Raw genomic sequence first — 24,890 nt, 5'->3', positions numbered from 1 at the left:
AACAATAGTCTTTTTGTTGAAAATATTAAAATGTGCTTTTCTGGCAAAATAATACTTGTGAGCATAGATATATAAAACTCAATATAGCCATTTTCATTAATAAAGCATGTATAATTATAAACATCTGAAGTACTGGTATAATACTTTGTTTATAATAAGTGCTGAATAATTATTATACCTGACAGAATGTTTACTTATGATGTTTATAGTTGGGTACACAGCATTTTGCTTCAAGTAATTATGTCTTTAGTCATGACCTAATTTAGACATAGATTGGAAGAAAGGGTGAAAAACTGAAATAATTCCAGTAAGTGGAGAGGATGTTAAGAAAGAAGATTTTAAAACAAATAAGTTGGAAACCAAGCCCTGGAAAATGGTTTTGTTAGATGTGTAATGGTTTGTAAAGTTGAACTGTCAAAATAAATGGAGAACTTAATAGTGGATGTTTATTATTGGCAAAAAAATTAATTGGAAATAAAATCTCAGTAAAATACATTGGAAGAAAAATGTGGAATGTTTATTAAAGTGAAGAGATAGGTTATCAACCTTCATTCCAGTTACCTGTCGCTGCTGTGGTAATCTACTGCTTTTACACCACCCAAAATTTGTATAAAACAACAACTGGCCAGGTGTGGTGTTTCACACCTATAATCCCCACATTTTGGGAGGCCGAGGTGGGAGGATTGCTTGAGTCCAGGAGTTCAGGACCAGCCTGGACAATATAGTGTGAGACCTCATCTCTACAAAAAATTAAAAAATTATCTGAGTGTGGTGGCTTATTGGGAGGCTGAGGTGGGAGGATTGCTTGAAACCGGGAGGTGGAGGTTGCAGTGAGCTGAGATTGTGCCAGTGCACTCCAGCCTGGGCAACAGAGCAAGGCCCTGTTAGCAGAACAAGACCTTGTCTCAAAATAAGATAAAATATAAAATAAAATAATAAATATAAAATAAAAATAAAATAACCATTATATTATGGTTACAAATTATTGAGGTAGGAATTCAGAGAAGAGACAGCTGTGTGCTTTATTTGGAGCCTCAGAATGGAAGACTCAAATGGCTGGGTATGATTGGACCTGCTGGGATGGAAACAGCTGGAATTGGAGAATCCTCTTCCATGTTGACTTTTTTACTCATCTGATACCTAGACCAGGATAACTCGAAAGCTGGGCTCAGCTGGGATGCTAGACCAGAGGACCTGCAGGACAGTGTAGGTCTCTCCTTGTAGCTTAGGCTTTTCATAGCATGGCAGCACCTGGAGACTAAGTGTTCCAGAAACTGAGAAAGAAGCTGCCAGGCTCCTACTGACCTAGACTCAGAAGTCATTCACTATCATTTTTGCCACATTTTATTGGTTACAAGTGAATCATTGAGGCCAGCCTAGATTTAAGAGAAGGAGAATTGGGCTGGGCACGGTGGCTCACACCTGTAATCCCATCATGTTGGGAGACTAAGGTGGGCAGATCACCTGAAGTCAGGAGTTTGAGACCAGCCTGGCCCACATGGCAAAACCCCATCTCTACTAAAAACACAAAAAAATTAGCTAGGTGTGGTGGCGCACACCTGTAATCCCAGCTACTGAGGCAAGAGGCTCAGTAGGGAGGCTGAGGCAGGAGAATTGCTTGAACCCTGGAGGTAGAGGTTGCAGTGAGCCAAGATCACGCCACTGCTCTCCAGCCTGGGCGACAGAGCAAGACTCTATCTCAAAAAAAAAAAAAAAAAAAAAAAAAAAAAGAGAGAAGGAGAATTGGACTCTACTTCTTGATGAGAGAGTGGCAGATCACATTGTAGAAGAGCATGTGGGATGGGAAATATTGTGGCCATCTTTGGGAAATATAGTCTGCCACAATGTACACTTTCAGGGAATAGGGAAAAACATTAACCCATATTTACAGTTCTTTCAGTGGTTAGCCACAAAGTTGTTTTTTTTTTTTTTTTTAAAGCCAGTCATTTAGGAGCGGGGGAGTTTTATACTAACTTCAGTAACACTAGTGTTAATGTGTTCTGATAACCCACTACTATCAGAGCAGCCACCACAAACTTTTAAGAGAGTAAAAAAAAAAAAAACACAGAAGAGAGTTGGTAATGTAATGTGATATGCGTCATTAAGAAAGACCTCTCCTTTGCCATTTTCTCTTATTTTAAATTTATTTATTTATTTATATTTAGAGACAAGGTTGCCCTCTGTCACCTGGGGTGGAGTGCACAGGCTCAATCACGGCTTACTGCAGCCTCCACTTCCTGGGTCTAAGTGATCCTCCTGCTTCAGCTCCCCCGAGTAGCTGGAACTACAGGTGTGCACCACCACACCTGAATAATTAAAAAAATTTTTTTGTACAGTTGAGGGTCTCACTACCCTGAGCATTCTGGTCTTGAACTCCTGACCTCAAGCAATCCTCTTGTCTTGGCCTCCCAAAGTGTTGGGATTACAAGCATGAGCCACTGCGCCCAGCCTTCTTTGCCATTTTAAACACAAATGTAGAATCTCTAAATTAACAGGGTTGCTTTTCCTCAGTCCTATAGTCAAACAAAGGAATTCTTAGATATATGGTAGTAAGAAAGACTTTTATATTGTAAGCATAGCATGGTAGTAAGAAAGACTTTTATATTGTAAGCATAGCAGAAATTTAGAATTTACACTATATAATCATGTGCACTTTGGATATTGTCACTGCTCAGACACTTCCCAGTCTTTTACCTATTGGAACAGTAAGAAAGAGGACCATAATTTCAAGGCCATTGGATTATTACTTCCAAGATTTGTATCTTTACTTCATTAGTAATAGGGTGTATGTGTGTATTTGAGCAGCAGCATTTATTGGTTTCAAGATAGACTACATTAATTAACTCATTTATGCCTTTTGTTCCATTATTGAAATGCTAAGCATGTGAATTATTTATATCCTACTGCTCAAGGTCTGATTCCAAAAATTCAAAAAATTGCAACCTTCGGCATAAATGGGTTAATTCTTAAACATACTGTGGAATAAATTTCTCAATATGATTAAGTTCTTATTTCTATCCTGTTAGCTTGTTTGAGAAAGGGGCAGATGGTGACATGAGTAGTAGTTGTGTCAGAAAGGAAGAAAGTCACGTCTTTAGTACACAGTGGTGAGTGCCCACCAGACCAGGCTTATATGGGATATAGTTCCTTGGCAGGGAGGTTCTAAGGAGATTAGCGGTCTAGTGGTTCCATTACAGAATGTTTGTGATGGTTGGGCTTTTCTTCTCTTGTCTCTTGGCTTCATTCTATCATGTATAAATGCTTGGCATGTTGTGAACATCCCAATTTACATCACTTTGGAAAGGAAGTTCCTAGTAGGTTACATGAATAGCATTAGTCTTTGGAGCTACTTGAGGATTTCAGTGAGTTGATGAACTGTGCTAGAACCATTAGAACCATGATTTAGTAGCCAGTAAATTTGATGCCCAATGCCAAGTAATGTCCATGGATAAGACAAGAAATGTATTCTAGTGAGCATAAAATGTTACTGTGGGACGATAGAACCCTAGGTTTGTTTTGGGAAATTTCTGTCTATTTCATCTTTTACGAGTGTCATCTCTACCTGGATGTCTGCTATGACCTCAGTACTACGTGTCCAAAATCTAATTAATCTTCTTCTTCATCAGACATCCCCCATATCCCAAATAACAAATAAACCAAAAACCTAGTTTCTTGTCTCAATCTAGCATTTCTGTCTGACCCTATCTTAAATGAAATCTTTTAGAATAGAACATTTGAATTAAAATTTCCTCTTTTTTCTTTTAAGTATTTACACTTCTTTCTTTGAAATATCTTTTAGATTTTCCTTTTCCATTTCCCCAAGTAGGAATCAATGTAGACCTTATTTTTGCAAAGTTTCCTTTCAGACTCTTCTATTTCAGTTTATCCTGCTTAGTGATATGGTAGTACTAATAAATGTACCCTGTATAAATACTCATATTCTCTTTGTTATTTACCACATCAAATCTAAACTCTTCTGCATGTGTTTATCATATCTGTTACCAAGATGGGGAGCAGAGATATAATAAAGGCCAGGCCCCAGAAAAGTGGAGATTGTGGATTTTGTAGGAGGAGGAAGAAGAGGGTAGATATATTAGGTAAGGGGCATGCCTTTGGGAAGGTAGCCAAGACAGGAGCTGAAAAGGGTGGATGAAGCCCATAATAAGTCATACCCGTTACAGACAGTATCAGAGGGCTAAAAAAGTATGTTGTGATACCCAAAGAAATGCAGTATATGAGATTTTACACCAGAGATATATAGCATGTTTACTGTGCATACTTTCAAAGAATTAGGTCACCATCAGTAGTCATTAGGGATATGCAAATAAAAAACACAGTGCGATACCACTTCACACACACTAGGATGGCTGTAATAAAAAAATTGACAATGAAGTGTTGCCATGGATGTGGAGAAATTAAAACCCCTATACATTGTTGGCGGGTTTATAAAATGGTGCAGTCAGTCACTTTGGTAAACAGTTTGGCAATTTCTCAAAAGGTTAAACAGTTACCACATGACCCAGCAATTCTAGGTATATATCCAAGGAAATTAAAAACATACATCCACACAAAAATTTATATACAAACGATCACAGTAGCATTACATATTTGTAATAGCTAAGAATGGAAACAACCCAACTGTTACATCAACTGATGAATGAATAAAATATGGTATATCCATACAATAGAATATTATTTGCCCATAAAAAGGAATGAAATACTGATATATGCTACAATGTAGATTAATCTTGAAAACATTATGCTAAGTGAAAGAGGCCAGACACAAAAGGCTAAATATTGTATGATTTCATTTCTCTGAAGTGTCCAGAATAGGCAAATCCATAGAGACAGAAAGTAGAGTAGTAGTTGAGAGGGGTTGTGAGGAGAAGGGGGAGTGGGAAGAAATGCTGATGGCTGTGGTGTTTCCTTTTAGGGCAATGAAAATATTATGGAATTTGGTAGTGGTGATGGTTGTACAACTTTTTCAATGTGCTTAGAACCCACTGAATTGTACACTTTAAAGGGGGTGAATTTTATGTTACATAAATTATATCTCAAAGCTGTTATTAAAAAAAAATTGTCACAAGGCTCAGTTACTCAAGACTCAAAGCGTGAATATTCCTGAGTATAGGACCTATAAGGCAAGAAGTCTATGTGAATTTCTCTGCCTACTTTAATTTTATCCTAAGCAGTAACATATAACTTCACAGATTTGGTGGGCCACTTAGGTTTAGTGATGGTTAAGATAAATGCATACATATCAAATAAAAATATTGATTACCTAAAGTCCCTTCTTATGTCACACTTTAGGAAATTCTTGCTCTTGTCTAAATGTTTATATCCCCCAAACTTCATATGTTGAAATCTAATCCCCAGTGTAATAGAATTAAGAGGTGAGGCCTTGAGGAGGTGCTAAGGTCATGAGGAAAGAGCCCTCATGAATGGATTACTTCCCTTATAAAAGAGGTCCAAGGGAGCTTATTTGCCACTTCTGCCATGTGAGAACACATAGAAGGCACCATCACTACGGAACAGGCCCTTGCCACCCAGTCTGCTGATGATCTTGGACTTTCCAGCCTCTAGAACTGTAAGAGATAAATTTCTGTTGTTTATAAGCTACCTAGTTTATGGTATTTTTGTTATAGCAGCCCAAACAGACTAAAACAATTCTGAATTATTGTATGTAATTGCTAAGCTAGCGTGATTCATTTTGATTGTAATTCAGTCATTTATTTCAGCTTCCCTTTTAGGGTTACATACAGTGTTTTCGTTTTCTGTAAAAAATAGTGGAGATGGGATAGTAGAAAGAGGAATGTATTGGGAAGGTTGTCATTAAATTATATATGATTTTTTTTTCTCTAAAGGATTTGAATGTTGAGAACTTTAAGGTTTTTTCTTAAAACTTCATTACATTAACTTCATATCCTTTTATTATGGCACTGAGATTTTCTCAGTAGGGAGCACATCATAATATTCGTCTCATTAAACTATGTGTAGTGCCTGCTGAGAAGTAGATTGGGACTTGAAAATGTTTATCACCATAGGAAACAACAGAAAAGTATTTTAAAACACAGACGCTTCTCTAAGAATTCTGTTTGGGATAATACTACTCTGTTTCAGAATTCTTAAAAACAGGTTGGCATAGTATTCTAATAACTGAATTAATTTTATTGGCCCTTATCTTTGTATTTAGTAAAGCAGGTGGTTGTCAATCATTTTTCCACTCAGTTACCTCCCTTGGTGGGTGTGTGGGTGGCCATAGGATGGAGAATGGGAATGAATGTGTAGCCTTTTTAAAGGGCCACTTAGTGATTCTTATACTACATCCTACCTCTACCCTAAATTGAAAATATTGCCATAGTGATCAAAAGGTATTAATGGAAGTGTAATATCCCCTTGGTCATTGGGTAGAAAAGTGGTTAAGCACAATTGGCGTTAGGCTGTTACATAGAGAAATTTGGGGTGATGTGTTTTTAGATGTGCCTGCTTTGCTGGGAAGATAGGACCTAAGAACAGAGCTATATACACAGGAGTCAGAGATGCCTGAGTTATAATAGCCCATTCCAGCTCAGGTTTATCTGAAATAGCAGGTCACTGTCTGGGGGGTATGTGAGTAATTTCAGTTAGCACGTGCTGTACAAGTCCTCTGTAACTTGTAAAGTATAAACCTTGATTGAAGATAGAATGAAGTTTGTAGAGGTGCATGACCTCATTAACAGACTCAACAACTGAGAGAGGGCACCTCTCCCCTAACTTTCAAGCAACCACCAGCTTCCCTTGCTGAGTGTATGTATGACCTAAATAGCTCTTCAGTCGGGTATCAGGTCTCCAGCCCAAGGTTTGTGTTAGGAAGCACAGGGCTCTTTTCCTGAGGTATTTCGATGCCTTTGGCTGTTCTTTAATCAAATCTCATCTAATACATCCTCCACAGTGCAACCAGAATTTTAATTTCTAAAATGCAAGTCAGATCAAGTTATTCCTCTACTTAAATCCTTTCACTGGTTCTACATTACCTACAAAGAAAGGAGTGTTTACTGAATTCGGCACAATGTTATAACTTGACTGTTAGATGATTCATTATATTGGGGTACCTTCCTTTAAGACAACTCAGTGTATTTAGAAATTCAAATTCCTTATGTGTTTTGCACAAAGCCTCTACCTATACAGCTTGTGTGATACTGGCCTCTTTCAGCTAGTGCTGCTTCCTCTCCTGCCTCTGGTGGTTGGTTGTTGATTCATTTGGTGAAAGTGGCTGCCAGCTTAAGTCAGGAGTGGGAATCAGATCAGATACAACTCTGAAGGCCACAGAGAAGAGTTTGACTTTTTTTCCTCCTGTACATGTGTGGTGGGAAACCATCGGCAGGCTGCAAGCAAGGGTTCTGTTATGATTTATGTTTTGAGATGACCACTTTGGCTACTGATTCAGGAATGAATTGTGGCACAGCATGAGGGGAAGCCGAAAGATCAGTTAGGAGACTACTACAATGGTCCTAGGCCTAATGCCAGATGGTGGTGGCTTGCATTAGGGTGGTTGTGATGGAAATAGAGGTAAGTGCAGACATCATGATGTATTTTGGAAGTAGAACTGTTAGGATCTAATAATGACTTTGTGGTAGGAGGAGGGGAAGAGTACATAATGGAGGAACTCTTAGGTAACATATTTGTATCTTTTCATTCTTTCACAGTACATTTAGGTGTGAAAGGAAGAAATGAAGAAAAAAATAGAATGTAGGTGTCTATATCCAAAATAGCTAATTGGAATTATTTTCAGTCTTTGAATTATGCTTGAGTTAGGTAACTAATTTAGGAATTACAGGAGAATGTGTGATTGGCAGAACATTAGGTCCATTCAAGGACTGACATAATAGAGATCACTATGTGAGAGACTGCAGTCGTACCTCAGGAGATATTCAGGGAGTCTGCACCCCAGCTCAGGACCTGAGTCTCATACATAGATACTGCTGTCTGGGAACCTGGGCCTCCAATGGCTGCTGACTCTGAAGGCTCTGGCTTTTCAAAGAGGATTTCTCACCAAATACAACCAGAGTCTACAGTGCTTATTTTCTGTTGCATAAAATAATCTTCCAGTCTTACCTGACTCACCTCATTAACTTTTATTAATTTCCAAGTTCTTATTCAAAAACCTGTATTTGAGTCCTGTGATCAGACAAGATAACACATTATAGCCCTCTTATTTTACCTCTTACTTTACCTCTCAAACCAATAGCAGGATATTATTTTTTTTCTTTTTTGGCAAGATACTCTCTTTTTAAAAAAAAATTTTGTGGGTACATAGTACTCGTATATATTTATGGGGTATATGAGATGTTTTGATGCAATATGAAATAAGCATGTCAATGAAAATGGAGTATCTATTCTCTCAAGCATTTATCCTTTGAGTTACAAACAATCCAATTATAGTCTTTATTTTAAAATATACAATTAAGTTATTGACTATAGTTACCCTACTGTGCTATCAAATAGTAAGTCTTATTCTATTTTTTTCTTTTGGTACCCATTAACCATCCCTCCTTCTTCCCTAACACCCCACTACCCTCTCCAGCCTCTAGTAACCATCATTCTACCCTCTATGTCCATGAGTTCAATTGTTTTGATTTTTAGATCCCACAAATAAGTGAGAACACGTAGTGTTTTGTCTTTGTGTGCCTGGCTTATTTCACTTAACCTAATGATCTCCAGTTCCATCCATGTTGTTGTAGATGACTGAGTCTCATTCTTTTTTATGGCTGAATTGTACTCCATTGTGTACATGTACCACATTTTCTTTCTTTTTTTAAACTTTTATTTTAGGTTCAGGGGTACATGTGTGAGTTTGTTATGTAGGTAATCTCATGTCACAGGTGTTTGTTGTACAACTTACTTCATCACCCAGGTGTTAAGCCTAGTACCCAACAGTTATTTTTTCTGCTCCTTTCCCTCCTCCCACCCTCCACTCTCAGGTAGGCCCCAGCGTTCCCTTCTTTGTGTTCATGAGTTCTCATCATTTAGCTCCCATTTATAAGTGAAAACCTGCGATATTTGGTTTTCTCTTCCTGAGTTAGTTTGCAAGGATAGTAATAGCCTCCAGGTCTATCCATATTCTTGCAAAAGACATGATCTCATTTTTTTTATGGCTGCATAGTGTTCTGTGGTGTATATGTACCCTTTTTTTAAAAAAAAACCCCAATCTGTCATTGATGGGCACTTAAGCTGATTCCATGTCTTTGCTATTGTGAATAGTGCCGCAGTGAACATTCGTCTGCATGTGTCTTTATGGTGGAATGATTTATATTCCTCTGGGTATATACCCAGTAATGGGATTGCTGGGTCAAATGGTAGTTCTGTTTTTAGCTCTTTGAGGAATTGCCACACTGCTTTCCACAATGGTTGAGCTAATTAACACTCCCACCAGCAATGTATAAGTGTTCCCTTTTCTCTGTAACCTCACTAGCATTTGTTGTTTTTTGACTTTTTAATAATTGCCATTCTGACTGGTGTGAGATGGTATCTCATTGTGGTTTTGACTTGCATTTCTCTCATGATCAGTGATATTGACCTTTCTTTCGTATGCTGGTTCACTGCATGTATGTCTTCTTTGGAAAAGTGTCTGTTCATGTCCTTTGTCCACTTTTTAATGGGGTTGTTTTTCTCCTGTACATTTAAGTTCCTTATAGATGCTGGATATTAGATCTTTGTCAGATGCATAGTTTGCAAGAATTTTCTCCCATTCTGTAGGTTGCTTGTTCACTCTAATGATAGTTTCTTTTGCTGTGCAGAAGCCCTTTAGCTTAATTAGATCCCACTTGTCAATTTTGGCTTTTGTCGTGATTGTTTTTGGTGTCCTTGTCATGGAACCTTTGCCCATTCCTGTGTCCTGAATGGTATTGCCTAGGTTATCTTCCAGAGTTTTTATAGTTTTGGGTTTTACATTTAAGACTTTAATCCATCTCGAGTTGATTTTTGTATATGGTGTAAGGAAGGGGTCCAATTCCAATCTTCTACATATGGCTAGCCAGTTATCCCAGCACCATTTATTGAGTAGGGAATGTTTTCCCCATTGCTTGTTTTTGTCAGCTTTGTCAAAGATTAGATGGTCATAGGTATGTGGTCTTGTTTCTGGACTCTCTATTCTGTTCCATTGGTCTATGTGCCTGTTTTGTTTTGTTTTGTTTTTATTTTATTTTTTGAGACAAAGTATCGCTCTTATCCCCCAGGCTGGGGTGCAATGGCACCATCTCGGCTCACTGCAATCTCTGCCTCCCAGGTTCAAGTGATTCTCCTGCCTCAGCCTCCCAAGTAGCTGGGACTATAGATGCCCGCCACCACGCCTGGGTAATTTTTGTATTTTTAGTAGAGATGGGGTTTTACCATGTTGGCCAGGCTGGTCTCGAACTCCTGACCTCAGGTGATCCGCCTGTCTTGGCCTCCCAAAGTGCTGGGATTACAGGCGTGAGCCACCGCGCCTGGCCTATGTGTCTGTTTTTGTACCAGGATCATGCTGTTTTGGTTACTGTAGCCCTGTAGTATAGTTTGAAGTCAAGTAATGTGATGGATCCAGCTTTGTCCTTTTTGCTTAGGATTGCCTTGGCTATATGGGCTCTTTTTTGGTTCCATATGAATTTTAAAATAGTTTTTTGTAGTTCTGTGAAGAATATCATTGGTAGTTGGATTGAAATAGCATTGAATCTGTAAATTGCTTTGGTCAGTATGGCCATTTTAATGATATTGATTCTTTGTATCCATGAGCATGGGATGTGTTCTCATTTGTTTGTGTCATCTCTGATTTCTTTGAGCAGTGTTTTGTAATTCTTGTTGTGGAGATCTTTCAACCAGTCCCCCACTACCATCCCCCATTATCCCATTACCCTTCCCAGCCTCTGGTAACCATCATTCTACTCTCTGTGTCCATGAGTTCAATTGTATTGATTTTTAGATCTACAAATAATTGAGAACGGGATGTTTTGTGTACAGGTATTCTTAGGTATTTTATTCTTTTTGTGGCAATTGTGAACGGAATTGCCTTCCTGGTTTGTCTCTTAGCTTGGCTGTTGTTGGTGTATAGGAATGCTAGTGATTTTTGTACATCGATTTTGTATCCTGAAACTTTGCTGAAGTTGTTTATCAGCTGAAGGAGCTTTTGGGCCGAGACTGTGGGGTTTTCTATATATAGAATCATGTCATCTGCAAACAGGGATAGTTTGACTTCTTCTCTTTCTATTTGGATGCCCTTTATTTCTTTCTCTTGTGTGATTGCTCTGGCTAAGACTTCCAATTCTGTGTTGAATAAGAGTGGTGAGAGAGGGCATCCTTGTCTTGTGCTGGTTTTCAAGGGAAATGCTTCCAGCTTTTGCCCATTCAGTATGATGTTGGCTGTGGGTTTGTCATAGATGGTTATTATTATTTTGAGGTATGTTCCTTCAATATCTTGTTTACTGAGTTTTTTTCACATGAAGGGATGTTGAATTTTATCAAAAGCCTTTCTGCATCTATTGAGACAATCATGTGGCTTTTGTCTTTAGTTCTGTTTATGTGATGAATCACATTTGTTCACTTGGGTATGTTGAACTAACCTTCCATCCCGGAGATGAAGACTACTTGATCATGATGGATTAGCTTTTTGATATGCTGCTGGATTTGGTTTGCAAGTATTTTGTTAAGGATTTTTGCACTGGTGTTCATCAAGGATATTGGCCTGAAGTTTTCTTTTTTTCTGTGTGTGTCTCTGCTAGGTTTTGGTATCAGACTAACGCTGGCCTTATAGAATGTGTTGGGGAGGAGTCCTTCCTCCTCAATTTTATGGAATAGTTTCAGTAGGAATGGTACCAGCTCTTTGTTTTATATCTGGTAGAATTTGGCCGTGAATCCATATGATCCTGGGCTTTTTTTGGTTGGTAGGCTATTTATTACTGATTTAATTTTGGAGCTCATTATTGATCTGTTCAGGGAATCAATTTCTTCCTGGTTCAGTCTTGGGAGGGTGTATGTGTCCAGGAATTTGTCCATCTCTTCTAGGTTTTCTAGTTTGTGTGCACAGAGGTGTTCGTAGCAGTTTCTGATGGCTGTTTTTATTTCTGTGGGATCAGTGGTAACGTCCCCTTCATCTTTGCAATTGTGTACCACATTTTCTTTATCCATTCATCTGTTGATGGACACGTAGGTTACTTCCAAATCTTAACTATTATAACCGGTGCTGCAACAAACATAAGGGTATAGATACCTCTTTGATATACTGATTTCCTCTCTTTTGGGTACATACCCAGCAGTGGGATTGCTGGATCATATAGTAGTTTAATTTCTAGTTTTTTGAGGAACCTCCAAACTGCCCTTCATAGTGATTGTACTCATTTACATTCCCATCCATAGTGTACAAGGGTTCCCTTTTCTCCATATCCTTGCCAGCATTTGTTACTGCCTGTCTTTTAGATATAAGCCATTTTAACTGGAATGAGATGATATCTCATTGTAGTTTTGATTTGCATTTCTCTGATAATCAATAATGTTGAGCACTTTTTTATATGCCTGTTTGCCATTTGTATGTCTTCTGTTGAGAAATGTCTATTTAAATCTTATGCCCATTTTTTAATCAGATTATTAGATTTTTTTCCTATAGCGTTTTTTGAGCTTTTATGTATTCTGGTTATTAATCCCTTGTCAGATGGGTAGTTTGCAAATATTTTCTACTCTGTGGGTTGTCTCTTCACTTGGTTGATTATATCCTTTGCTGTGCAGAAGCTTTTTACCTTGATGTAATCCCATTTGTTCATTTTTGCTTTGGTTTCCTTGGTGCAGGATATTCTTAAAAATAGATTCCACGATCTTGTGGATGCTATGATATACCATATAATGGTTATAGCGGTAGTTGCTCCTAAGATCTGCTCTGCATTCCTGGCCATTCAGGGGTATGTATTAGCAAGACTGTGGTGTCATATGGCCTTTTCCAAATACTAAAGAAATGTTAGTCATAATTGACTTTACTTGATATACAGCACAAAGAATTCATGCTTTTGATGACAGGAAATTGCATGGGCATAGTAAAAATTATAGTGTATTTTTGCATAGTTTTTTTTTTATTTGGTAGATATAACAATCACTACAAAATTGGTCGTTTGAAGATCAACTTGGTGTAGTTAATTTTTTAAAGCATACCTTTTCAGTCCGAGGCAGGTGGATCACCTGAGGCCAGGAGTTTGAGACCAGCCTGGCCAACATTGTGAAACCCTGTCTCTACTAAAAATACAAACCTTAGCTGGGTGTGGTTGCGCTTGTCTGTACTTGTCAGCTACTTGGGAGGCTGAGTCAGGAGGATCGCTTGAACCCAGGAGGCAGAGATTGCAGTGAGCCTAGATCATGCCACTGCACTCCAGCCTGGGCAACAAAGCTAGACTCTGTCTCCAAAAAAAAAAAAAAGGTATACATTTTCTATCATGACCACAACTTTTATCTTACTTACCAATTCCAAATACTTGGTGTGATTTCAAATTTTTCTTTGTATTTCATTCCTTATATCCAACCTCTTATTAGGTTCTGTTACAAGGTGAGATATGGAAAAAAGATAACAGTTGTAATAAGATAAAGGATGGAATGTTTTTCCTTATTCCTTTTGTTTTTAATATATTATCCAAATTTTCTACAATGAATAGTGATTACTTTAGTAATCAGGGAATATATAGTACATATACTTTTCCTAAGCATCATTTTCAATAGGGATATGACAAAAGGAGGACATTCCAGGGAGATCACTAGTAATGGCAAAGGTGTAGAGAAAAAGAAGCATAATTAGTTCTTAAATATTTATTAACTTCCCTAATCCAGATTTTTGCAATATAAATTTTTTTTAATTGGCTTTATTGTATTTAAGAAGAAATTTTGTCTGAATTGAGCATGAAAATATAGGAAATCTTTGTTATTGCAGCTTTGAGTATTTGTTGCTCTTATTAGTAATTTCATTGTGGTGCATTTTGCATCTTCTATCTGTATATGAGGCAGGCAGGCAGTCTGGTCTCGCCATTTTTGTAGCCTACCCTACATCCCCTCTCCACTGTTCTTCTGCCTCTTTCAATTCCAAAGTTCAGTCACCAAGAAGAAAAATCTGCTGTTAAGTCACTGCTCCAAGGTTGCTTTGTGGGTGATTTTTTCTCCAAGGTTGTAATGCCAAAATGCATTTTTCAGAGGCCTGCATGTGACCTTGAGCCAGCCCTAGGTGATGGTTATGTCATCTGCACATCGGGTAGGTTTAAGAAGGACAATTAGAAAACAAGTGTTTAAAAGATGAGTCTAGCTCCTATTAGGGTCTCTTTCCTTGATATACGTAGATGAATAGAATGGCAAAAAAAAAAAAAAATTGAGAAACTGATAGTTATACTGTTTTAGCAGGTAGAGGAAAACAGCCTTCCTTTTCTCATTTATTTTTATCAATATACCAGAGGTTTCCCAGCTTCTTTGATATGACCATAGAGCAGTGAACTAGATGAGTAGATGAGGGAAGGAATGTCACTTTTGGCTTCACTTCCCTTCTGCCTAAGAATATCAGCAATCCTTGAATGGATGAAGGGGCAAAAGGTTGGAGAACCCATAAGAAATGCTTTGAGAGCAAGCGTAGGTTGTATTTACAGCATTCCAAATTAGAAGAGATCGCTAGAATTGTGTTCCTTGCTCAACATATTTGGTGCATGTTTACCTGTGTAATGTACAGAGCCAGGTACAGACCAACTCCATAAATTTTGGAAGAAAATAAAGCACTCTAATTCCTAATCACCACATACCTTAATGATATCAGTAGCTGTCACTCTCTAGAGGACTCCAACATAGATGAGATAAACTAAGAGTTATACCCAGTTCCCAGTGTATTGGCCATTAAGGCTTTCCTTTTCTTCACATTTACAAACTTCAGTCTCTATTAACATTAAATTATTTGGGTCATGTAAGTCACAGCATCAGTAGTACCCAGGTAATTGGAATTGTTTTCTTAATTTTTTTTTCAAAGTGTTCATTGCTTCATTGATAGTTTATAATTGATGTGTGTTGATTTTTTTTTTTTTTAATTAGAGACAAGTTCTCGCTTTGTTACCCAGGCTGAAATGCAGTGACAAGATCATAGCTTACTATGCCCTTGAACTCCTAGGCTAAAGCAATCTGGCCACCTCAGCCTTAGAACTAGGACTCTAAGTGCATACCACCACACCCAGCTAACTTTTAAATTTTTCGTAGAGACAGACTCTTGCTTTGTTGCCTAGGCTAGTCTTGAATTCCTGGTCTCAAGTGATTCTTGTGCCTCAGAGACCTAAGGCTTCTAAATCTTCTGCAAATTTGCTGAATTCGTTTATTAGCTCGAATAGTTTTTTGTTGATCATTTGAGATTTTGTACATTAAAAAAATTGTGTCATCTGCAAATAATGATAGTTTTACTTCCCCAATTTGGATGCCTTATATTTCTTTTTCTTGCATAATTGCTCTAGCTAGGACATCCAGTGCAATGTTAATTGTGGTAAAAGTGTGATTCTCCTTTGTCTTAATCAGTCTAAGGCTTGTCAATTTTGTTGATCATTTTAAAAAATCAACTTTTGGTTTCATTGGTTCTCTCTACTGTTTTCTATTCTCTGTTTCATTTATACCTACTCTAATCTTTATTGTTTTCTTCCTTCTGTTTTGGGTTTCATTTACTCTTCCTTTTCTGGTTCTTTGAGGTGTGAATTTAGGTTATTGATTTGAGTTCTTTCTTTTTCAGTGTAGTTTATAACTACTCAATTATGCCAGTATAATGGGAAGGCAGCCATAGACAATACATAAATGAAAAGGCATACCTGTTTTCCTTTATTTACAAAACAGGTTGCAGACCACTGTTTGAGCTGCATCCTACAAGTTTTGATACATTTTGTTTTCATTTACATCCAATGGCTTCCTGCCCATTCTCCCAAAGAGTTTTTTCTTTTTTTCTCTTTCCCCAGCCTCACTAGGTTATCACATTTGCCCTGGGGCTAAAGGTGCCGAGGTGGGGCAGGGGTAGAAAAAGAGGGTTTGTTGCCCTTACCCTAGTAGCTTATGGCTTTTGTTCCTTAGATCAGAAGGATCTGGGTAGTTTTTGTGCTTTCCCTGCAGTGGGAGGCCTGTTTCTCTGAGCAAAGCTTTCTCTAGTCTCCTACCCAGTAAACAGTTTTTCTTGTGACTACCCCCTGAGGTCATAGAAAAGAGACTATGAGTAGGCAAACTTGATTGTGTCTGTGGCTTCCCTGGGTTCCATTTTCTCACACTTGCCCATGTTCTTACCTTGAGCAATTTTTAGTAAATTTTTGCTGAATTCTTACCCACTTATGTGACCTTCTCATTTTCCTTCTGTGCTCTGCCACAGGTGAGCCAATGCCTGTGTCCTGTCTGTCCTTGGAGGCTTTTCTTAGAGTGAAAGCCAGTTGGTTGCATTGTGATCTCAGCTTTCTGATAGATTCATGAAAATTGATGAATTTATAGGTTATTTCGTAGTCATTAGGTAGAACATTGCTCCATTTATATTTCTACATTCTAGGTGGAAACTGGAACCCCATCAGATTTTTTTTTAATAAATTGAACACACCCAAATGTCAATGTGAATAGATATTTAATTTTCTTCAGAGAATTCTTTAATCTGCTGCCTGACTCTTGGCATTCAGAATTTGGGCAGGTGTGGGGAGAACTGGGGACACATTGTTCAGGATGCAGATTTTTGAAAAATAGACTTTACTCTTTTAGAGCAGTTTTTAGTTTCACAGCAAAGTTGAGCAGAAAGTAGAGTTCCCATCCCCTTTTTTCCAACACACATGGCCTCCCTGACTGTCAGCATCGTGTAGTAGAGTGATATGTTAGAATCGTTAGACCTACATTGACACATCATTATCACCCAAAGTCCATCATTATTACCTAAAGTCCATGGTTTACATTAGGATTTGTTCTTGGTGTTGTACATCCTAGGGATTTTGACAAATGTATAATGACATGTGTTCACCATTGTGGTATTATATAGAATAGTTCCACTGCCCTAAAAATCCTCTGTGCTCTTGTTAGCAGTGGAAGAGATCTGAATTACCCGAAATTATTGGTGGTGAATCCATATGGGTCCACGGCAACTTCAGTCTTTGCCTCCTCAAAAGAAAGAATTCAACTGAGGGGCATAAAGCAAAAAAAAGAGACCGAGGCAAGTTCCAGACTAAGAATGGAAGTTTAGAAGTAATTTCCTCCCAGTTTATTTTGAAGCCAAGTAGTTTAAAGTTTGGGGAAATTAAACTTCCCAGTTTTGGGGAATGCATCCGAGGAACATGCCCTACAGTGTGGACACATGATTACCCATCTGCCACTTGTGAAGAGAGAGCAGAGGAGAAGAAAAAGGAAAAAGAAGGCATTCCCCCTTTCTTCCCATTATCCTGGATGAGGCATCCCCCATTGTCCTGGGTTCCAGGCTTTACCGATCTTACCATGTACCCCCGGTTCTGGGTTCTGGACTTAACCAGTCTTACCATATTCCCCAAGTTCTGGGTTCCAGGCTTAACTGGTCTTGCCATGTACCGTCAGTTCTGGGTTCCGGGCTTAACCAGTCTTAACGGCTACCCTTGGTCCTGTTACCAGGGGGACCTTGTTCTCAGAGCTCCCAAGATGGTGGCGGGCTGCTTCCAAGATGGTGGCAAGCCTCGTGTTCTCAGACCTGGGGTTCTTAGCCTCACGGATTCCAAGGAATGGAATCTTGGGCCATGCGGTGAGTGTTATACCTCTATTAGAAGCCGTGGGTCATGGAAGAGAACCGTGGAACCCAGCAACTAGTGTTCAGCTCGATTAGGACGAACCCGGGCACTTAGCCGTGCAGGACCAATGGCAAGCCTTTAGCCCGATCCAGAGCGGCAGTGGGCACCTCACTGGATCAGGAGCACAGTGGACACCCTGCCGGATCCGGAGGGGTGGAAGTCAGTGGCGAGTCTGCGAAGGTGACAAACAGCAGTGGGGAACGGGGAGTGAAAGCTCAGCTCTAGCCGTAACAAACACGGACCAGAAGAGTGCAGCTGCAAGATTTAATTGAGTGAAAACAGAGCTCCCATACAAAGGGAGGGGACCCAAAGAGGGTAGCGGTTGCCAGCTGGAATGTCTGGGTTTATATCCTGATCATTGTCCCTCCCGCTGTGCTCTCAGGCGATAGATGATTGGCTATTTCTTTACTTACTGTTTTTGTCTAATTAGCATTTTAGTGAGCGCTCTTTACTACCTGATTGGCCGAGTGTGAGCTAAGTTGCAAGCCCCGTGTTTAAAGGTGGATGCGCTCACCTTCCCAGCTGGGTTTAGGGATTCTTAGTCAGCCTGGGAAATCCAGCTAGTCTTGTCTCTCAGTCCCATCTCATCATAATTTTAGCTTGGGACCACCCTTCATCTCTGTCCCGTGGATCTCTTGTGTCTGCGGCCTTGGGCTGGCCTTGTCGCCACGACCTTATAGTAACCCTCACTTGGAGTATTTTAGTAATAAAATGATCATGTCTTTTCTTAGAAGCTTATTTCTCCATTAACTGCTACAGGGGCTGGAATTCTCTCCCCTAGAATATGACTTTGAAGGCCCTGTTGCCTGTTGAGAAGGGTGTGGAAGTAGTTCAAGAAATGGGAGCTAAAGGAGGAAGTGGAAGGAACACTCATGGAAACCCCTCAAATGCTTGCAAAAACAGCAGCCCTTGGATTCAAGAGTGCAACATTTGTTCACCTTCTGGAACAAAAGTTCAAACATAAATCAGTAACCCCTGAGGACTTGCGGCTTGGGGTAAGAATTTCTCCACCTCCTAAAGTGGTGCTAACTTAAAAAGCAAGTGGGTGGAGTCCTTGAAAAGGGCCAGAGTGAAGGTCTGTGCAGGTGGACAAGCAGCTTTTAAGAGCCATTAGAAAACTTAGCCCCGGGATATAACAGGAACAAAAAGCACTTGGTGAGTTATGAAAAGCCAGCAAAGCCAGAGTTCCAATTCGTATTTGTCCCGGAAAAGAGCCGATTTTAGTTGAAAAAGCAGAGGAAGCCCGAGACATTACATGGTTTAGGCTTTAGCCCCACCATTTGTGCAAGGCTCCTGTCAAGAAGGGCCATATAATGCCTTAGATCTGCTCGGTACAGACCCTAAAGTCCCTGCCACCCTTGCAAGCCACCCGGCAAGGTGAGCTGAGAAATCAGCATACAAACAGAAAAATATACAGAGATTCTAAATCTTAAAATTACTATAAAGACACTTTTTCCAGTTAAATTTCAGGGACAAATTAATAACTAGGAAGTTTTTAACTTTAACTGACATTCCATGGCACTCACTCTCTCAGTGTCCAGGATTATTGGGCCACACCAACCACAAAAATCATTCACATTTTGTGCCTTAACTGAAGTTGCTTTCCTCGTAGTTCTTGACAACTGACTTTGCCCTTTTATGCCTTTCTAATTACTGCAATCTTTATCCAGTTCTTTCTACTGAAAACTTATTATGCCATGTCACAGTATTCTGTACTATACAGCTTGACACTTAATATATATTATCTAAAAATTGTCTGCCATTATATTTTATGCCAAAATAAAAATATGTTTTATTTTGAGCAGGTCTGTTTTGAGAAAGATTAAGAACATTCATACTTTTCTTTGCCAGAATGCATATAAAAAAGTACTGAGCATTCACAAAATGTTTGTTGTTTTGATTTTTGTTGTTGTTGAAGTATGGTAGCACAGATCCCATTGCACAGATCCTGAATCATAGCTGTATAGTAGGACTTCTGCTTGCTGTTTGAGAATTCAAGTTAAATCTGGGGAAACAGATGTATTCCACATTACCATACACAAAGATACCTCCAACATTATTAGACTTTATCAATATTTTCCAAAAGATTTCCCAGCAATAATTATAGAATCATACAGCGAGGAAATATATCTTTAAAGACAATTTCCCAATGCAATTGGATTTTAAAGTTCTTTTAAAATTAGAGTTTTATAGTGCCCTTGGCTTAAGTAAAATCCAAATGAGCTCCTTTTGTGAACTGTCTTGTAAATGTTTCATTTGGACACACGTCTGTTGCTGACATTCATTTGATTACATAATGTACGAAGAATGGCTTTTGTCTTTTGATTTTCCTTTCTAGTTAAAAAAAAAAAAGACACTGGACCAAGGGAAAAAAAAGACGTGAATCATTTATGGGGCTGAACTATTCTGTGTAGGTAGCATTTGTTCCCATTCTATTCACGTTGAACTCCAGATCTTCAGTGCATCTCTCTAGTAGATCCTGTTCTAGTCATTAATAGGAAATAGATAAGTGACTCAATATTTTATATTAATATGGTGTCAACGAAAAGAGTCAAACTCTGTAAAATATTTGAAGAGATGTATTCTGAGCCAAATATGAGTGACCAATGTCCCCTGACATAGCTCCAGGAGATCCTGAGAACATATGCCCAAGGTGGTCGGGCTATAGCTTGGTTTTATACATTTTAGGGTGGCATAAAACATAAATCAGTACACGTAAGATGTACGTTTGTTCCATTGGGAAAGGTGCGACAACTCGAAAGGAGGGTGACAGGGTGGGGGTTTCTGGTCATAGGTGGATTCAAAAAAATTTTTTTTTGGCAGCTGGTTAAAAGCGTTGTTACCTAAAGACCTAGGAGTGTCTGGGTTAAGATAAGGTTGTGGAGATGAAGGTTTTATCATGCAGATGAAGCCTCCAGGTGGCAGGCTTCAGAGCTCTTATCAGACCTAAAAAGATGCCAGACTCTTAGTTAATTCTCTCCCGGATCAGGGAGAACACCTGGAAAGGGAGGGGGATTCTCCACACAATGTAGATTTTCCCCACAAGAGACAGTTTTGCAGGGCCATTTCAAAATATGTCAAATAAATATATTTTGGAGTGAAATACTTCAGTTTCTTTCAGGGCTTGCTGTGCGTCCTGTAAACCTGGCTGGAATTTGGTGTCTTATTGCTACAAAAAGTCTGGTTCATCAGTCTTAAAATCATTGTTTTAATGTTAATTCTTGTCAGCTGTCCCTGAATTCCAGTGGGAGGAGGGTATAATGAGGTATATGTGACCCCCTCTTCCTATCATAGCCTGAACTAGTTTATCAGGTTAACTTTGGAATGCTCTTGGCCAAGAGGAGGAGTCCATTCAGTTCTTTGGGGAACTTGGAATTTTATTTTTGGTTTACAGTGGGTTAAAAGGTTTTGTTAAAATCCTCTTTAAATGTCTAACCGGCCAGTTGCTTTTTCTTCCACTCTCACAGCCTTTTAAAAAACATCCTTCCGTAGTTGTGAACAGTCTAATTCTGACCTTTGGCTCACAAACTCCACTCAGGAAAAGAAAGGACATGTGGTCCACAGAGACAGCTGTTATTACTCAGGCGAGCCCTCCTAAAGGGCTTGCCACACAGGAGTACGTTGGTTTGTCTTAGGGACTAAACCTTTTGTAAACAAAATTCATTTTCTAATATTTTTTCTTATCTCTTAATACTGAGTCAGACATTACAAAAGAAGAACACTAGTTTAGCATAGGGTTGGGGGAAAGGTAGTATAGGAAAAGCACACTGATGAAATGTGCCCTGATAATGTATTAGATACTGTAAGCAGTGGTAGGTAGGATGGATTGAGAAGCCACAATGTAAGATTTCCACAAAGAGAAACTTGACATTAAAAACCTATAAAATAAAGACTATAAAAATATATGCATTCTAGAAAATATCTAGCCTAGGCTCTCTAAAAAATGTTAATATGATGAAATAAAAAAACAAAAAGCAAAGGTTTTTTTTTTTTTTTTAAAAAAACTATATATTAAAACAGACAAAGAATATGATGACTCAATACAATGTGGGATCCTTGACTGGATCTTCATTGACAAAGAAAAGCTACTGTAGATTTCACTATTGGCATAATTTGGTGAATTTAAATATAGGCTCTGTGTTAGATAATATTCTATTAAGTTAAATTTCCTGGGAATAATAATGCTACTGTCTTTGATCTTATGAAACAATGTACTAAGATATTTAGTGATGGGTTCTGATAGCTGCAACTTATTTTCAAATGATTCAGAAAAAAGAAAATTCATGCATATGTGTATACAAATGCTTGGTGGTGAAAGAGTTTGGGATTTTTCTTTCTAACATTCACTTTGCACTAAGCGATACTCTATGAGTTTTGGTTCTTGCTTTTTTCTTTAGAATGTATGTTCGTTTATGATCTCCTCATTTTAATATTTTTTCTTTCATCTACCTCATTTTATTAGCCTGAGGTACTTGGGACTATTTCTTGGATTTAACTCTCTCTCTCTCTCTCTCTCTCTCTCTCTATATATATATATATATATTTTTTTTTTTTTGAGACAGAGTCTCACTCTGTCTCTCAGGCTGGAGTGCAGTGGCATGATCTTGGCTCACTGCAGCCTCTGCCTCCCAGGACAAGCAATTCTCCTGCCTCAGCCTCCTGGGTAGCTGGGATTACAGACGCGTGCCACCATGTCTGACTAATTTTTGTACTTTTAGTAGAGATGGGGTTTTGCCATGTTGGCCAGGCTGGACTTGAACTCCTAGCCTCAGGTGATCCACCCATCTGGGCCTCCCAAAGTCCTGGGATTACAGGTGTGAGCCACCGCAGTGGCCTAATTCTGTAACTTCTTTAGTTTCTTTCTTTCTTTCTTTCTTTTTTTTTTTTTTTTTGAGACTGAGTCTCACTCTGTCGTCCGGGCTGGAGTGCAGTGGCATAATCTTGGCTCACTGCAACCTCCACCTCCTGGGTACAAGTGATTCTCCTGCCTCAGCCTCCTGAGTAGCTGGGAATACAGGCATCTGCCACTACGCCCAGCTAATTTTTTGTATTTTTAGTAGAGACGGGGTTTCACCATGTTGACCAGGCTGGTCTTGAACTCCTGACCTCATGATTTGACCACCTTGGCCTCCCAAAGTGCTGGAATTACAGGCGTGAGCCACCGCACCTGGCCTTTTCTTATGTTGCAATGATTGATCCTGTCATCCAGATAATTTAGGTAGCATAAATGTGTGCTGTTATTGATCACCAGTAAAATAGGTAAGAAAATATGGAAGGATTTGTGCAATTTCATCACCTCCGAAGCAAGCCAGTTTTAAAAACATTTTATTAACATGCCCTTATACAGTAAGGATGACATATTGAGATGTGGTGCTAATACCCCGGCTCCAAACAGTGACCCATTTTATAGAAACATAAGATTCCCTTAGTAAGCTACTTAGGGCTCATCAGGAATATTTAATAATTTTTTTAATAAATTGGATAATTTGCAAAAAAAATTATATTTATAAGGCTGGTCTGGGAGTACCATTGAATATAAATTGAGGTACAGAGGTTTAGTGTATGTTCCTGCTCTGGAACCGATAGAATAGCCTCTGGCAGAAGGAAGTAACCCACTGTTTTTGAGAAGTTTGAGAGTTTTCAATATTCTTTAACTCTGATGTCTTATGGCTCAAGTAACCTTTTGGTGATTAGCTCAACTAGAAGAATTGAAGATTTAATAATACAAACATTCTCTTTGTTTAAAATGTACCAGATCTTTTTTTAAACAATTACTGAATCCGAGATTACTCTTTTATTAACTTGGTAAGCTACCTTTTGCCTCATGTAGTGGTTATGTATTCTGAGGGAGAGTCTTTTCCCACCCTTTTTCTTCCCTTCCCTTTCCACCTCCCTGCTCCCTCCTTTCCTCTTTTCCTCCCTTCCTCCTCCTCCTCCCCCTCCCTCTCCCCCCCTTCTCCTGCTCTTCTCCTCCTCTTCCTCCTCTTCCTTCTCCTTCTCCTTCTCTTCCCTCTCCCTCTCCCTCTCCCTCTCCCTCTCCCTCTCCCTCTTCCTCTTCCCTCTCCCTCTCCCCCTCCCCCACCCCCTCCCTGGTCTGGAAGGGATAGAGAAGCAGTATCCAGAATTTAATAGTAAAAAAATGAGACTGAGACTGGCAGTCACTGTTAACGTATTAAAAAGGTTTAATATTTTCTGATTATAATAGGAACATACATTCATTATAGAATGTGTAGAAATACTGAAATCTCATCAGTAAAAATTTGGTTTATTTCTTTTCTTTTTTTTTTGTTTTGAGACAGAGTTACTTTGTTGCCCAGGTTGGAGTGCAGTAGCACGATCTTGGCTCACTGCAACCTCCGCCTCTCAGGTTCAAGCAATTCTTCTGCCTCAGCCTCCCAAGTGTCTGGGATTATAGGCACGTACCACCATGCCCAGCTAATTTTTGTATTTTTAGTAAAGATAGGGTTTTGCCATGTTGGCCAGGCTGGTCTTGAACTCCTGATCTCAGGTAATCCGCCCACCTAGGCCTCCTGAAGTGCTGGTATTACAGGAGTGAGCCATCGTGCCAGGCCTGGTTTATTTCTTTACATATCTATATCTATATATCTGTACTCACTTTTTCCTCCTGTAAAATGGGATCTTATTGTATGTAACGTTGTATACTTGCCTTATATCATTTTTTCTTATATTGTGAAATACTCTTCCAAATGAAATGTGCTTTTGATGGTTTCATGGTATTACACTGTATGAATATACCATCATTTATTCAGTGATTCCCTTACCTTAGCAGTGTTAAGCCTGTTGGTGTAATATGCAACAATTAAGGTCCAGTTAAAATATTTTACATTACTAAGCTAATATATATCACTTTAGTGAATGTATGTTATTACAAATGTGCTTTATTACTCTTTCAGTGAATTTATCTTATGACTAATGAGTTAGATTTTAATGGGAACGTATTTACATATTGCCAAGATATTATTCAGCTTGAGCTGCCATAATGTAATAACCTAGACTGAGTGGCTTAAACAATAAAAATTTATTTCTTACAGTCTGGGAGCTGGGAAGTCCAAGATCAAGGTAGCAGCCAATTCAGTTCCACAGTGAGCGCTCTGTTCCTGGCTTGCA

At 38.9% G+C, this 24,890-nt stretch overlaps 1 protein-coding gene across 12 annotated transcripts in view; it reads left to right on the top strand.

Moving 5' to 3' along the window:
• Positions 1 to 24,890, top strand: part of FAM184A (family with sequence similarity 184 member A) — a 188,547-nt gene that overhangs the window by 89,614 nt on the left and 74,043 nt on the right. The window contains exons 1-2 of one of the 12 annotated variants that reach the window (XM_054686220.2): positions 17,585 to 17,716; positions 18,522 to 18,757. The exons of the other annotated variants lie outside the window; for them this stretch is intronic. Coding sequence (XP_054542195.1) covers positions 18,635 to 18,757 — 123 coding nt within the window. The 5' untranslated portion in view covers positions 17,585 to 17,716; positions 18,522 to 18,634. Of the gene's footprint in view, positions 1 to 17,584; positions 17,717 to 18,521; positions 18,758 to 24,890 lie in introns of those variants that run through there. 12 annotated transcript variants of the gene reach the window in all.

The sequence above is a fragment of the Pan troglodytes genome, chromosome 5 (assembly GCF_028858775.2).
Source record: "Pan troglodytes isolate AG18354 chromosome 5, NHGRI_mPanTro3-v2.0_pri, whole genome shotgun sequence".
NCBI lineage: Eukaryota > Metazoa > Chordata > Mammalia > Primates > Hominidae > Pan > Pan troglodytes.
Note: the sequence above shows the minus strand (reverse complement) of the source record. Positions and strands in the feature narration are given on the sequence as shown.